The sequence below is a fragment of the Nannobrachium achirus genome, assembly GCF_963921795.1.
Source record: "Nannobrachium achirus genome assembly, chromosome: 5".
In the NCBI taxonomy this organism is placed as follows: Eukaryota; Metazoa; Chordata; class Actinopteri; order Myctophiformes; family Myctophidae; genus Nannobrachium; species Nannobrachium achirus.
In genome coordinates, this window is record NC_137814.1 from 18,081,173 (window position 1) to 18,096,866 (window position 15,694).

A 15,694-nucleotide genomic window follows, 5' to 3' on the forward strand; every position below is an offset into this window, starting at 1 on the left:
ATATGTTTTTGGCCGTGAACCCCCATCTCAAAATATATTGTTCCAGGGACCCTACAGAAGCAGAGATCTGAGTTACAAATGTCTGCTTAAAAAACCACCAGTGGTGCTGTTTAAAAAAGAAATCTGTTGAACCTAGCATCCCTATTCTTGGGGGGAACATTCACAGAAACATATAATAGCGGATCTACAAGCTGACAAGGCGATGCATTGTGTGCCTGTATCTGCTATTTTCACTATCAATGATTTAAAAACAAATTGTCTGGAAAAAAAAAGTTTTTGTCAAAACCTTAAAACAGCAATGCATTGATATTAAAAAGAAAATTTACTTTGTAATTTGACCTTTTGAACACTTAACTACTTAAGTATATTAAAAAAAGCACATAATTATACTTTTGAATACTTAAAGGGGAAGACCACCCATTTTCAATATTGAACTATTAATGCACCTTCGAGGAGTTGTGTGGAAATTAAAAAAGGGTGTTACCTAGAACTGGAGGATTGATTTTGGGGTTTGTATTGTAAATCACACCGGCGTGATGTCATCTCCAGTTCTATAACTCAAGTTCAAATTAGACTTGAGCAACTTTCACTCGTAGTTAAGTAATATTTGACCAGGAGTATCCACACTATTATGCTTTGACTCAAGTGCTGGAGTCGAGTAATCTGTCCACCAACCTCACACTATACACAAGGAGCTATATGTACAGTATGTACAATAACTCTCTTTATGCCCTGGCAGGGGAAATGCATCTGAATAGGTCCCAGCTTTGACATCCATTTACTTAGTGTGTAATGACTGTTGAGCATCGTGGAGCCCTCCCCCCTTTAGAGAATTGAGCCCTCATGAATTAGTGAGCGGATGTGTGTGTAGCGCCAAGAGGAGAGGCTGTACTTTTCCCACTCATGCAAGCCACTTAATTTGAGATTTCTTTCCCTTCCCATTTTGGTCCCTCACACCAGGCACATGCACACATAGACATCAAAGGGGGCTTGAGCCTCTGCCCTTTTATCCGTCTGTAAAAAGTGCCCTCTCCAGACCATGAATGCAGTTTTCACTGTGGTGAAAGAAAACGTTAATGCCCTCTTTCCATGCCATACCAATACTGTTCAAACTCTCCTGAACTTGAATGAAGCATCTTATGTTGAAAGAATTGCCCTCACTGTGGAGAAATCCATTTTGTTATGCCACATCTCCAGTATTGTCTTTTTTTATGATTAGTTTAGTGTGGTCAAGTACTGAAAATAGCCAACCTCCAACTCTACTCTGCTATTTTCTATATTTTCACCAAAAGGCCCTTTTTTTAGAAATGTCAGCCCCTGCCTCTCTAACATTCTCTGCACGTCCCTGCCTCACACCTATCTGCAACTCGGATGTTCTGACAAGTCTTTTTGGTTGAAAGTAGGCCAGGTAGGGGAGGGGGTTCATTTCATACTTCAGGATAAGTACAGTAGCAGGCAGCACAGGCAGCAAATTAAGTGCATTTCTTGGTGGAACAAGCTCGTTTGGTGTAATGTGGCCTTAGTGCACGGCCTGACATTTCCCGTCAGGGATATGAAAGCACGGATGTGTCCTCCTCTCGCACGGCGAGGCTTAGCCTTAAGCGCGAGGCGGGCTGATGTACTGCATGTGCCTCGTCGTTGGCCTAGAATGGCGTGCAAAAAGAAAAAAAGGAGGTCCGACCGCCTGAAATAGCGGTAAATTCTCCAAGGTGTCGGTGACCTTGATTCCAAACACTGCTATCTCTTTTGTGTCGGCATTATGGCGGGAGACGCCTTTAAAACCCACTTTCATGAAACAGTGTTTCTCAACCTGGGGGTCTTAACTTACGGTAATGTGCAACATTGTTTTCTCACTCAACAGTAAACAAACCTATAATTTAAGTGTAGAGAGGGTATCTGCACATTTCTAAAGTGACAATTTGAGGACTTTTTAATACCTCTAAAATCACAAATTAAATATTGGTCAAATTGTCAAATATTAGAGGCAGAAATTGTGAAAATAGACGATCTACATGCTCACGAGGCGTTGTTAGCATGTAGAACTGCTATTTTCACAATAGAACTGTGTTATACAAAATGTAACGCCTCAACTCTTAGTGCTTGTCAGGGTGGGGGGTGAGGGGGTCCCCAGTTAAAATATGATTCTTTTGGGGGTCGCGGCCTGAAAAGGTTGAGAACCACTGTCATAAAATAAGAGTGGAGAGTTATTCACAGTAGGTACAGACACGGCACAATTCAATTCAATTCAATTTTATTAAAGTGTCAAATCATAACAAGTTATCTCAAGACACTTTACAAAGGCTAAAGAGCCGTGAGAGAGAGAGAGGGGAGGGGGAGGTAGAAGGGTAGAGAGGGAGAGACAAGGGAAAGGGGGGGAGGGAGGGAGAGACAAGGGAAGGTAGGGGAGGCAGGAGGGGGGTAATACATTTTATTTGTAGCGCACTTTATGTTTGTGACAAATCTCAAAGTGCTACATTCAAAAGGTCAGAGAAACAAAGCTAAACACATTGAAACGGACCAAGGAAACCTGTATAAGGTAACCTTAGAACAGTGCACAGTTCACACCTTTATTAAATACAAATCAAAATAGCGTTAAAGCACATAGTGATTACTCATTATTACACAACTCAGAAAGAGTTAAAATGTAAAGAGTCTCTAGACCTTGGAGGGGGGGTGGAGGGGGATGTACACACACACACACACACACACGATCTGCATGTGCGGTGCGCGTGCGCAAGTGGAGGATGCACACACTAACACACGATCTGCATGTGCGGTGCGTGTGTGCGTGGGGGGGGGCAGGGGGGGGGCACACGCACACACATACGAACGAACGAAGCAACGAACGAACGAAGCAACGAACGAATGAACGGACGAAGCAACGAACGAAGCAACGAACGAACGAAGCAACGAACGAACGAAGCAACGAACGAACGGACGGAGCAACGAAAGAACAAGCGAACGAAGCAACGAACGAACGAGCGAACAAAGCAACGAACGAACGAACAAAGCAACGAACGTCGCACATACTGTATGTCGTCAGTGTCCGAAACCGTTCATAGAATGGAAAAACCTCTGTGTGTTCCAATGGATCCAATTTAGTTATTATTTACTCACAAGTTCTTGTTAATACTTTACATTGGTTAAACATGTATGAAAAGCCACAGACACACTTCATCACTCTCACATTACATGTTTTCACCCCAAAAAAAACACTCTTTTTGTCTAATGAAGTGGGGCGTCGATTTACAGACACAGTTGATCACTTGACATTCCAATCAATCAACTCAATTGCCGCCAGCTGGTGGCTGAGTGAAAGGGGAGAAACCTAGACTGCAGTGAGCTTCTTTAAAAAAATCATAACTCTTGATAGGAATGGGCGCTCAGGGCTTCGAGAGAACGACAGGCAGACGGACGGACGGACAGACAGGCAGGGCAGGCAAGATGGAGCGACGGCCACAGCTTGGACGTCCTGTGGGCACGTTGTGGTGCAGGCCTGCCAGCTACAACTGCCAGATGAACTCACCCCCACCACCCCCCACCCTTCTTCAGTTTTCAGTTTCACACCAAGCCTTCGCCACCCTCCTCCACCCTCCCACCACCACCCCTTCTTCCTCTGTCTCACATCCATCACCCAGGGAGGGGGGGAGGATTGTGGACGAGCGCTGGACCGAGATGATTCCCCTCAAAGGCAGTCTTTAGAGCTGTTTGTCACCAGCCAATAGCGCCCATGGGAACCACCCCATCGACCTTCCCTCCTCCACCCCCACCCCCTCCTCCGCCTTCCCCCTGTCCTCCTCCTCCCCAGCCTCCCACCACCGACTGGCCGGAAGCACAAACGCCCCCACCAACACCACCACCACCATGAAGCCTTGATAGGATGGCTCTGTGGTTCACAAACATCTTCCTTTCAAGGACCCCCAGATTGATATCGTCGTTGTCGGGTGGAAACCTTGTATGTCCAAAACTGTTTGTTTTGTATTTATCATTTAAAAAATGAGTTCAACTAGTGAAAATAGACAATCTACAAACATACAAAGCCTTTCACGTAAAGTGGTTGAACTGATTTTGATACTGTATTAAATCATTTAGCTGGGGACCCCACTGGAACCCCCTTCAAGAACCCCTGGGGGTCCCCGAACCCCACTTTGAGAACCAGTGGGATAGGTGACGACATAACGTCTTGCTAGCTGCGGCCTGTCTTAGTCCATCGTTGGAAGCCAGCCATAACAAGCTACTCATTTTGGGGTTCAATTTTCTTTCGATCTCAACGCTTGCAGCTAATTTCCTATTCGTCGCTCATTTGATATTCCATAAATATTTATTCTCTTATGCCAGAATGTGGTGATATCCCCCCATTTGTGTGCACGCAAACACACACACACACACACACACACACACACACACACACACACACACACACACACACACACACACACACACACACACACACACACACGCGCGTCACACACACACACACACACACAGCTCAACCTCTGCTAATCATTTAAACTGACAAAGCCTTGCTTGCGATCTCTCACTTTCTCTCACCCCCTCTTTCTCTCTCCCCTCCTCTCTCTGTCTCTCTCTGTCTCTCTCTCTCTCTCTCTCTGTCTCTCTGTCTCTCTCTCTCTCTCTCTCTCTGTCTCTCTCTCTCTCTCTCTCTCTCTCTCTCTCTCTGCAGGTCAGGACCGCAGCGAGGCGGGGCTGATTAAGCGTTTCCGTGGAGATGGCGTGCGCTACAAGGCCAAGCTGATCGGGATTGATGAGGTGACAGCCGCACGCGGGGACAAACTGTGCCAGGACTCCATGATGAAGCTCAAGGTGTGTGTGTGTGTGTGTGTGTGTGTGTGTGTGTGTGTGTGTGTGTGTGTGTGTGTGTGTGTGTGTGTGTGTGTGTGTGTGTGTGCTTCAATGTCTGGGTTTGAGTGGATGTGACTATGTCTCTCATTCTTTCCTCACAGTGTAGTGTGCGTGCGTGCGTGCGTGCGTGCGTGCGTGCTCAAGTGAGTTTGTGTGTGTGTGAATGCGCAAGTGCATGTTTTGTTATGTATCTAGATCAGGGGTCATCAACGTTCTCAGGCCAAGGACCCCTTAGTTGAGAGAGAGAGATGAAGCAGGGACCCCCTCTACACCAAACCTCTTTCTGCGAGGCGTTGTGAGCTTGTAGATCTGCTATTTTTGGCTAAAGTTCTCAGGATATGGACACTAGGGTTCAAGTGCATGCATATAAAAAAGGAGGGTTTTTAGATTTGGAGGACCCCCTGTAGTAACTCTGAGGACCCCCTAGGGGTCCCGGACCCCCCGTTGAAGACCCTTGATCTAGATACAAGTGTGTCCCATATCTCTACTTCATCTTATGTTTGCTGTATTTGCATGCATATGTGTGTGTTGCATATGTGCGTGCATATGTGCGTGCATATGTGCGTGCGTGCGTGCGTGCGTGCGTGCGTGCGTGCAGTGGCACGTAGTTTGATGGCCGTTTCCCAGCCCATCATTCAGATAGTAGCTGGCCTCAGTCAGTGCGTTTCCCAGCCCATCATTCAGATAGTAGCTGGCCTCAGTCAGTGCGTTTGGGGAAAAGACCCACGTCTCCTCTGTCTCCTGCATGACTCACTGGCAGCTGTCATGTCCACTAGCGTCTGATTCACTGAATCCTTGTAGAGAGACACATAAAAGACCTACTGTTACGCCGTGTCATGCGAGAGGCAGCCGTACAGTATAATGTGTGCCCTCCCCAAGATGGCAGAGGGAGAGCAGAGCCCAGGATTACAGATTAGGCAATTGGCACTGGGTGAAAAAATGGGTTGCAAAATCGTGAGATAAATCCTGTGCGATGAGGGATTGAATGTAGGAGTCTAGGAGGAGTGCTGGGCAGAATAGTCAGCATTGATGTCCAGTTGTGCAATACCCGTTGTATCCGTCTGTCTGGATGGTAGTCTTTTATGCCCATTTATGGTGTTCTGTGTCCAGGCCAGTCTGTGATGTCATCTCCAAATTTGGGCACTGTAGTGATGTGAGTCAGTGATGTCAGTTGGGCTTTGTTGGAAGGAGAGGAAGAAGGCATCACGTTTTCACTTTTGCCTGATGAAGACGATTTGTCGAAACGTTGCAGTTGCCTAAAATAAACAGTGAGTTTCTGGAGCAGATTAACATCCTCTCCTTCCATTGTCTGATACCTTGATGACGTTGGTGTAGTGGTTAGTGCATGTGCCCTTCATGTGGAAGGTGGGTGCTTCAAACCCTGCCTAGGCCCATGTCAGCAAGGGGGAGAAGACGACAGCCTAGTGCAGTGTTTCTCAAATGGGGGTACGCGTACCCCTAGGGGTACGCGGAGGTACTGCAGGGGGTACTCAGAAAATGCCCTCAAAAAGGAAAACTAGTATAAATCATGCTTGTTCATAGTTAAAGAATCAACTACAATTGAATTAGGAGGGCAAAAAACATTTACTTTTATGTTTAATGAAGACACATGGAGAAACTTGATATGAGCCTGAGTTGTTAAGCCAATGTACTGTACATGGTACCAGGCAACTGGGATGTGTTTTAAAGTTGTTTGGAAGTTAGTGACATGAAAACCTGACTGAAATGTTAGGACCACAGTGTTGAAAATGAAAAAGGAGGCACCGTTTGAAACTCTTTCACCCCATTTCTTATTTGTTATTTTATATTCTTGAAATGGGGTGTTCATATACCACTATTTATTTATGTTTTAATTGCAGTTTTATAAGCAAAATGTTGTTGTCGGGTAAAGGGGGTACTTGGATTCAGAAATCATGGAAAGGGGGTACTCAAGCCAAAAAAGATTGAGAAACACTGGCCTAGGGCATTCACCAAATATTTGAATGTTCGAATATCAAAGTCACTATTCGACGTTGTTCACCGAAGTCGAATATTCGCTTTTTTTTCTCTCTCTTTATAGATGTAGTTTATAAAGCTTGGCTAGATTGGAAGTCATAAGAATGAGTTGTTAATGCCCCTGGTGGATGAATTTGTTAACGCTCTATACCAGGGGTTCTCAAACCATTTTAGGCCGTGACCCCCAAAATAAACTTTGAACAGGGAACCCCCACCCTGAAAAGGACTTGGAATTGTAGGTATTGCATTTAATGTGACTCGGTTCCGCAGATAAATATTGTGAAAATAGCAGATCTACATGCTCACAACGCCTCGCGTTGTGAGCATGTAGATCGGCTATTTTCACAATGTTCGCCTCTTGCTTACTTAATATTTGACAGTTTGGCCAATCCTGTCGAATATTCGACTATTCGAATACTTTGAGGTCGAACAGGGGTGAATGCCTACGACAGCCACCTCATGGCCTCCCCTAAGTAACAAGAAATCTTGTAAAATAAAATGTCGCCAACAATGTAACACCAAAGAAGATAATTATAATGAATTGCATTTTTACATCGCTTTTCCATGTACTCAAAGCGCTTCACGACAGCATTTCCTCTATCTCTGATCCTTAGCATACTGTTTGTTCCACTGCGTCATGCAAGAAGCTACAGTACTGTGTGTATGTAGGCTACATAATAATGCAGTATGCACAGTAAGTCCTAGTATAAGTAAGTAAGTAGGTCGGAGTGGCTTATTATCGGCATGCCGAGCAACGAGGGCATCTCATCCCCCTTCACCATGCTGCACCAGACCCCTGGGAGATGGATTGCTGAGGTGGAGCTCACCACATACAGTACTCGCACAACATATTAATTACCTAAGCCTCCGCTTCTCCTACTGTACGTAGCCTATATTATACGCTGAGTTGGCGGTGCGTGCGATCTAACCCCAGACCCTTACCGTTCAGAGGGTGAGTTCTCCACTGTCCTGAGCTATATACCCGGGCACAGTGGATGCAGCTGTGTCCGCCTTGACCTCTAATCCAGTGGTTCACAACCTTTTCAGCCCGTGACCCCCAAAATAATCATTTTTAACTGGGGAACCCCCCCCACCCTGACGAGCACTAAGAGTTGAGGCATTACATTTTGTATATGACGGTTCTATTGTGAAAATAGCAGAACGCGGAGCATTGTGAGCATGTAGATCTGCTATTTTCACAATTTCTGCCTCTAATATTTGACAATTTGGCCAATGTTTAATTTGTCATTTCAGAGGTATTAAAAAGTCATCCTGATAATAAGCACTTGGAATGTGAGTTGAGGCATTACATTTGTTCATGGGGCAGCCAAAGCTGAATGGTTAGGGAGCCCGCCTGGGGAACCAGAGCCCCTGGTTGTCCCATGCAGGTTCGATTCCAGGCCAGGGTAGCAATGTCGATGTGTGTCCCTGAGCAAGACTCTTAACCCCTATAATTGCTCACGCGCTCCTTGTGGGCAGCGAATCAGCTGGGTTGGGCTGAAAATACTGAGTTTCCCTGTGTACGTGTACGTAACTATTACATTTAGTTTGATTTTCGGTTTCACAGATACACACCGGTATTGTGAAAATAGACGATCTACAAGCTCACAATGCTTGTAGATCGTCTATTTTCAAGCCGTTTTCATAGTATAGTTTGTTGATAACATTTGATGCAGTAATGGTCTTTTTAGGTATTAAAGAAAAGGTTTACTTGTACTGTCATCAGGGGACCCCCCCAAAAAAATCATGTGGGGACCTCTCTGGGATTGAGAACCACTGCTCTTATCCACTATACCAGTGTTTCTCAATCTTTTTTGGCTTGAGTACCCCCTTTCCCAGATTTTTGAATCCAAGTATCCCCTTTACCCGACAAAAAAACGTTTTCATTATAAAACTGCAATTGAAACCATAAAACCATCACAAAAAAGAAAGGGAGTGAGGGTTTCAAACGGTGCCTCCTGAACAGATTTATTTTCAACACTGTGGCCATAACATTTCAGTCCAGTTTTCATGTCAATAACTTCCATTCAAACATCATTCAAACACATCCCGTTGCCTTTCCGTACCATCACTTAGGTACAATCAGGCTCACAACACGTTTCTCCAAGTGTCATCATTAAACATAACAGTGATTTATAGGCCTACTTCTATTTTTCTTTTTGGGGAGCATTTTCTCGTGTACCCCCTGCAGTACCTCCACGTACGCCTAGGGGTACACGTACCCCCATTTGAGAAACACTGCACTATACAGTCTGGAAGTGCTAAGTTAGGAGTGTACAGGTAATTTTTTGTGTGTAGTTTGGTCCAAAAGCTTTCTGGGTTCATGGCTCACTTGGTCTAACAGACCACGCAAACGAACTGGCTTCCTTATGATGTTCTGTGAAACAGATTCCGCTTCGTGGAACGTTGTCATCTATTATTCTGTATGCCTTCTTCTATATGGCGTTGACAGCATTCAGCGGCTGACGTTGCATGCTTTGGGTGTCTCCACACGAGTTAATTTAACACTCTGCATTTTCATGCCAGCCACTGTGTTTGTTCGATATTTAACATACGTGCAAGACATCATATTCCGAACAGTTTGCGTATTTAATTATACACAAACTGTACAGGAAAGTCCAGAGAATTCATTTAACTCATAACTAGTCTCGCGTGGCCAGACTGTTGCCTCCGCGATTTGGGCAAATGCTCCTGGCATACAGTCTGGCAAACGGAAATAGAAACGATGAGTGCGAGATAAAGCGGATGTGACGCAACCGCTCCCTTGGTGCAGTAACAATAACATGTCCTACTGGAAGCGTCAAGTCTCCTTTCAATATTTCTGGGGGTGTTATTATATCTGTCTCTGGTGTTATTGGTGTTACCTCCATGATGTTTTCAAACGTTTTCTTAAACTATACACCCACAACAAGAATAGGCCGCTCGAATGACTTTGTCTGAGCTATTGTGTTTCTGTTATGTTTCCAATGGGACTACAGTTCAGTGCAGCACTGGCTACTTCCGATACTCGCCGTTCGGGAGCTGCCGTTCCAGACTCTATATAGCATTCGGAGATTGTGGAATAGTTGTCTGGCTACGCAAGACTAACTCATAACTAACTGTGTATTTTAATTTGCACGTCTGTCAAAATAAGGCAGTATTTGGATATGGGTTTTGGCCCAGTGCTGTGTCTGGTGTATTCTGTCATCATGCCTGCCTGGTTGGAACTGTCTGACTGTGAAGGAATTTAATGTGACTCTCCCAGAATGCAGCTGAAACAGAAACTACCGCCGCATACAAAAACAGCTTCCCGCTAAAAGGGTTTTTTAATCTGCCAGAGAGGACGTTTCACTCTTCCTCAGATTTCCGTTACGTGCTCTCCAAATGTAGCACATGCTAAATTAATTCCAAGCCCACGGGAATAAAGTTGTGAATTCGGAAACCCAACGGCGGCAGCACGTTCATGTTTGCCAGAAGACTGTTCGTGTGAAGCTATTTTTAAAGCTCTTTCAAATTTCTTCCGAATGAACATGAGCTCCATGCTCTTTGTCTGCTTGAAGTGGGCTGATTCCACTCAACTTCCTTCTCCCTTGATTAAAGCCTTAAAGCCACTTACCACTAACCGCTCTACTCCAAATATCTTGGCTAAAATAGACGATTTACAAGCTCACAGCGCGTTGCAACGGCAAAGCAATTCGAGCGGGTAGATCCGCTCTTTTCACCGAAACACTATAGCCCCCAGATTTGGGGACGCTAGGGTTTCTTCCTGTCATTAGAAAACTATAGCCCCCAGATTTGGGGACGCTAGGGTTTCTTCCTGTCATTAGAAAGCAGCTCTAACTTAGTGCCTTCAAAGTAACGAGAAGGGCGTTCGTACCGTATTTATCTCTCTCTGTTGAATGAAAGTCGCGCATAAGCATCTTTGCAGGAGGAGGAGGATGTGTGGGGTAAATCCCTGTCTGAAAGAGAAAGCACGTACGCACAGGTTTATAACTATCTCCTTGCAGACTTTGCCGGGGCTTAAATGTGTGGGAAGCGGTTGCGAGCGGTACGACAGCATTTAGCAACAGGCAAAGCCTTCTCATACGCCCATATACGTATACTGTCTGTAAACTAAGTCAGTGTTACGTTTTTTTTTTTTTTTTTTACTATTTCAAAATATATATATAAAAAAAGTATTTTAGGAAAAAAAATAAGAAACCGATTGTATTTCGTTCATCGTCTATTAGTGACTGACCGATATATCGGCCACCGATATGGCCAAAAGTATGCACCAATATGCGACGATATGCACCGATATACGACCAATATGACCGATATAACCGATATGCGACCGAAATGACCGATATAACCGATATAACTTTTTTTAGGGGCTAGTGCAAGTTCCAAGTATGGTTTGTGAGATATTAAATGTGAGCGTACCATAATCACAGTAATCATATTCTATTCATGTTCAAGGACTTTTGGAGAGAAATGAGACTCCAGTCCAGTTAGAGCACTGCAGATTGGAGGACTGTGGCTCTTTAATGAAGACATGAATCTGTAGTATGACTGTCAGTGTACCTTTTCATAATCATATTGGTGCAAAATCTTTACACAATCCACATATTAACACATTGGCTGCCCCTAGATGGAGCCAGAGTTATCCCCTCTGGATGCCCAGGTTCACTACCATTGTATTCTACACGGCCCTGCTGCGTCAGTGCATGCGTAATGACGTCACTTGGTCACATGACCGTAGACAGGATGTTGTTGTGTAACATACTGTATGGGCCAGTGTTGATCATAGCTGTTGTCTGCCGATCAAAATGTGGTCATTTTGCCACAGTTTGCCACAGTTTTAGCCATAAAAAATACATCAGAGATAAAGGGCTTTAAAGATGGGGATATGCATTGGAGTATATGGAGAAAAACGGCCGCGCGATGTTCTCAGCGTCCATTGGAAGCAACCAGCGGTGATTGCGCAATATCCACGGGTAGCCCCGACCTTACGGTGAGTTTTAACGTTGTTACTGTAAATACAGTCAACGCGGCGAACGCGTCGTGGGCCTCCAGCGACATCAAAGAGTCTGACGCGTGGGCACCCGCTGAGTTAAGAGTAAAAGGCCTGTTATATATATTTATGTATATATATATATATATATATAATATCTGTATCGGTGATGGCCCCCCTCTCTAGAATCGGTAACGTATCAGATCACAAAAAAGTCTATCGGTCGGTCACTATCGTCTATTTCCACTATTTTGAAACAGGACTTAGGTTATCATGTGTTTTTGTACGTTTGGGTTCCCGGTGGGACAACCAAATGTCTCTGTTCCTCCCCCTCTCCCAGTCAACATGACATCCAAACGCCGGCCCCGCGTACACAAGCGCCGTCGGGCCGCCACTCACTCACTGGTCAGCAGCAGTCGATGCAGCAGCAGTCGATAATGGACCGCTATTATCTGGACAGGCCACAGAAGAGGGTGAAAGAGCCTCTATTGAGCTGCCTCACGCCTCCTGCAGGACTTAATCCGCCAAATGGAGGAGCCGATCGACGATTGACGGCGACCCCGGGCTCCCCTCTCTCTCTCTCTCTCACACACACACACACACACACACACACACACACACACACACACACACACACACACACACACACACACACACACACACACACACGGTTATTTCCATCTCTTGTTCTCTGTTTTATCTCTCTCCATCCCTCTCCCTCTCTTTGTGTGTGTGTGTGTGTGTGTGTGTGTGTGTGTGTGTGCGTGTGTGTGTGTGTGTGTGTGTGTGTGTGTGTGTGTGTGTGTGTGTGTGTGCGTGGTGTGGTACAGCGGTCCTTGTCTTTGTCCCCGTCTCTCCCAGAATGACAGGGGAAGTGAGCTATAATGATGTTCTGCTCTGATTTATAATGGAGTGCGGTTCAGATCTCCTGTAGAGCTTAATATCCAGTGAGGGTCCGCTCCCTCGTCAACGTGACCAGTGTGTTCAGTCCTGTCAGACGTGTTCGGCGCGGCGAGCAGCCCCCCCCCCCTCCCCCCTCCCTCTCCTCTCCTCGTTCTGCCCTGTCAGCGGCCTTGGCTACATCAAAGACACGGGAGTCGTAAGAAGTGGGAGGAACAATTAATGCAGAAATGCTAATTGTTCTTCGTTAGAGCGGAGGATATACAGTATATATACTGTATATATATATATTATATATATATTGTCCTTTTCTTTTCTTTTTTCTTTTACATAAAGAATGCCCTACTTTTGTCAAAATGTAACGACGGCCTCGTATGATGAAGCGGGGCTTTACTTCGCGAAAAAAACATACACATTTGAAACGTGGAGATGCAAGGTTTCTGCTCGACAGTGGCGATATATAAAACAAAGTGTTGAGATTGTGGGGAGGGAAGGGGAGAAAAAAATCACTTCAAAGGCCTCGGCGTGTTGTTCAGTCAGCAGGATGTGTGTGACGGCAGCAGGAAGTGTTGCCCGCACCGAGCCGCTCGCTCAGCGTACAGCTCAGGGACGTGCTGGGCCCCTGATTCAGCCCGGGAAAAAGAGTTGGAGAGGCCCTCATTGCGTGCTATAGAGAGAGATCTCTCTCTATAGCGCTGCTGCTACTCAAAGATTTGCCATTTCAGATCATGACAAGTGACAAGCCAGTGGGCCAATTACATGAGTTAAATGTTGTCGTTGTTGGGTGGTTGGGTGGTTGTTGGGTGTCCAAAACCGTTTGTTTTGTATTTATCATTTTAAAAATGATTTAAACTAGTGTAGATCTGCTGTTTTCACTACTTTTGTGCGACGGCCTTGTATGGGTTAGGGTTAGGGTTTACAAAAATGAAAAATTTACAAATTTGAAATTTGGAGATACAAGGTTTCTGCCCGACAGTGACGATTTACTTTGTTGACTGCCCAGCCCCCAAAATGGAACGAAGGCCGACATTTAATTTATTTTTTTTCCCTAATGGCCGGCCTGGACCGGCCGGGAATGAACCGGCCGTTCGGGAGTTGTCCCGCTTTTCCCAATGGCCAGCACGTCCCTGGTACAGCTCCTCCAAGCGGAGCTTCCACTCCCGTCAGCAGATCCTCCTCCGCCTCATTGTTATTGTTGTTATATCGCTTATTATGTCACGTCCAAGAGGAAAGAGTGAATAAAGGAAAGAAGGCCAACAACAAAGGTGTTCGTTCCGACTGGCTCGCGCGCGGCCTCGCACGAACCCCTTCAGAGAGCCGAGCTTCAAAAGCAGAAAAGACGCTTGAAAGAACACACTGTCCTACTCCTATCGCACCTTACGTAACAGCTGTCACCATGCACCCTGACACCCCACACCCCACCCCCAGCCTCCCCCCCCCGCTGTCACGCTCACCTGCGTCGGGAATCAGAAGATGGCTTTGCTTTGCCTTTCATGCTGAGCTCATATCCCTTCATCTCCGCATGTCTTTTTATGATCCCTTTTTTTCTCTCTCTCTCTCTCTCACTCTCTCTCTCCTCTCATTTCCTGCAGGGAATGGCTTCCTCTGCCCGCTCCAAAGGCGAGCACAAGCAGCGAGTATTCTTGACGGTCTCCTTCGGCGGGATCAAGATTTACGACGAGAGATCGGGGGTGAGTATATATATGGGCGTTGGTCGGAAACGGCCGTGAAGGCTCCCCCCGTCCCGTGCTGTGCCGTGCGTGGTGGGAGCTGCTCCTCTCAGGCAGGGCACCGTGCCAGCTTGCTGCCACGGCCCTTATAGGACGTCCAGAGGGCACTGCTACAGTGGGTTTGGGGTTCACGTCACCACAACTGGCGGGCCTGGCAGAGCTAAGCCGCCATCTTCTCAACCGGCCATTCTCGGGGCATAAGTACTGTCGTCACTGTCAGGCAGAAGAAACCTCGTATCTCCAAGTTTCAGAAGTGTACGTTTCTCCATAAATTAAAGCCCCACTTCTTCATAAAATTTTAATGATAATATATATATATATATATATATATATATATATATATATATATATATAATACAAATGTCGTTTTCATTGTGATACCGATAAATAGGAACTTAAATTATTACGCTAGCTAGAACACAATCGGTTGATTGATCGTTAAAATAAACATGCCACCCATCTGACGGCTTAACACAGCAGCCACTGGTGTTTAACAGGGTTTCCATCATTCTATAGGACAGGCACGCAGCACCACAGGCCATAGAAAGGTTTAAGTCCAGCACCATTATAATGTGAGTCAAGTGTCTGATAGAATATATTTCACACTGAGTAAACGGCCTTGTCCCTAAAGCTGACATACACAACCATAACAAGGGTTCCCAAGCTTTTCAGGCCATGACCCTCCAAAATAATCATATTTGAACTGGCGACCCCCGACCCCGACAACTAAGCACTTGGAAACTAAATGACAGAAACTAACTTCAGAAATGTGCAGATAACCTGTACACACTTTAAAATGTGTGCAAATCTTTGAATATATGTATGTTTTAAGCAAACATTCGTAACTCAAATTGTGTCCCTGGAACTAAATATTTTGAGATGGGTGAAGAAGCACTGACATAGAAACATTTGGACAACATTTGGAAACACAAGGATTTGAAATATTCAAAGACTCGGTGCCGCGCTGTGAGCTTGTATATATCTGCTATTTTTCAATAGTTAAAGCACAGAATAATGCGTAATAATGCTAAATGGGTTAAACCCCCCCGCCCCCTATGAAGAACATTCATGGGGCGCACCGCAGTGAATCCTTGTACCCAGGGCCCAGAATTTGGTGCGACGCCCCTGGCTAACACCAGTAAGACTAGTGAACGACGATTGTTATGATGTTATGAGATGAATCTCCCCCCTCTTGTACCCTCCATTCCGAATCTCCCCCCCCCCCCCCCCCCAC

At 45.6% G+C, this 15,694-nt stretch overlaps 1 protein-coding gene across 1 annotated transcript in view; it reads left to right on the forward strand.

Annotated features, from left to right (window-relative positions):
- dab1b (DAB adaptor protein 1b) overlaps positions 1 to 15,694 on the forward strand; it is a gene marked incomplete at both ends in the record, with an annotated part of 69,464 nt that overhangs the window by 17,740 nt on the left and 36,030 nt on the right. The window contains 2 exons of the mRNA XM_080725590.1: positions 4,685 to 4,824; positions 14,323 to 14,421. Of these exons, the coding sequence (XP_080581716.1) occupies positions 4,685 to 4,824; positions 14,323 to 14,421 (239 nt within the window). The remainder of the gene's footprint in view (positions 1 to 4,684; positions 4,825 to 14,322; positions 14,422 to 15,694) is intronic.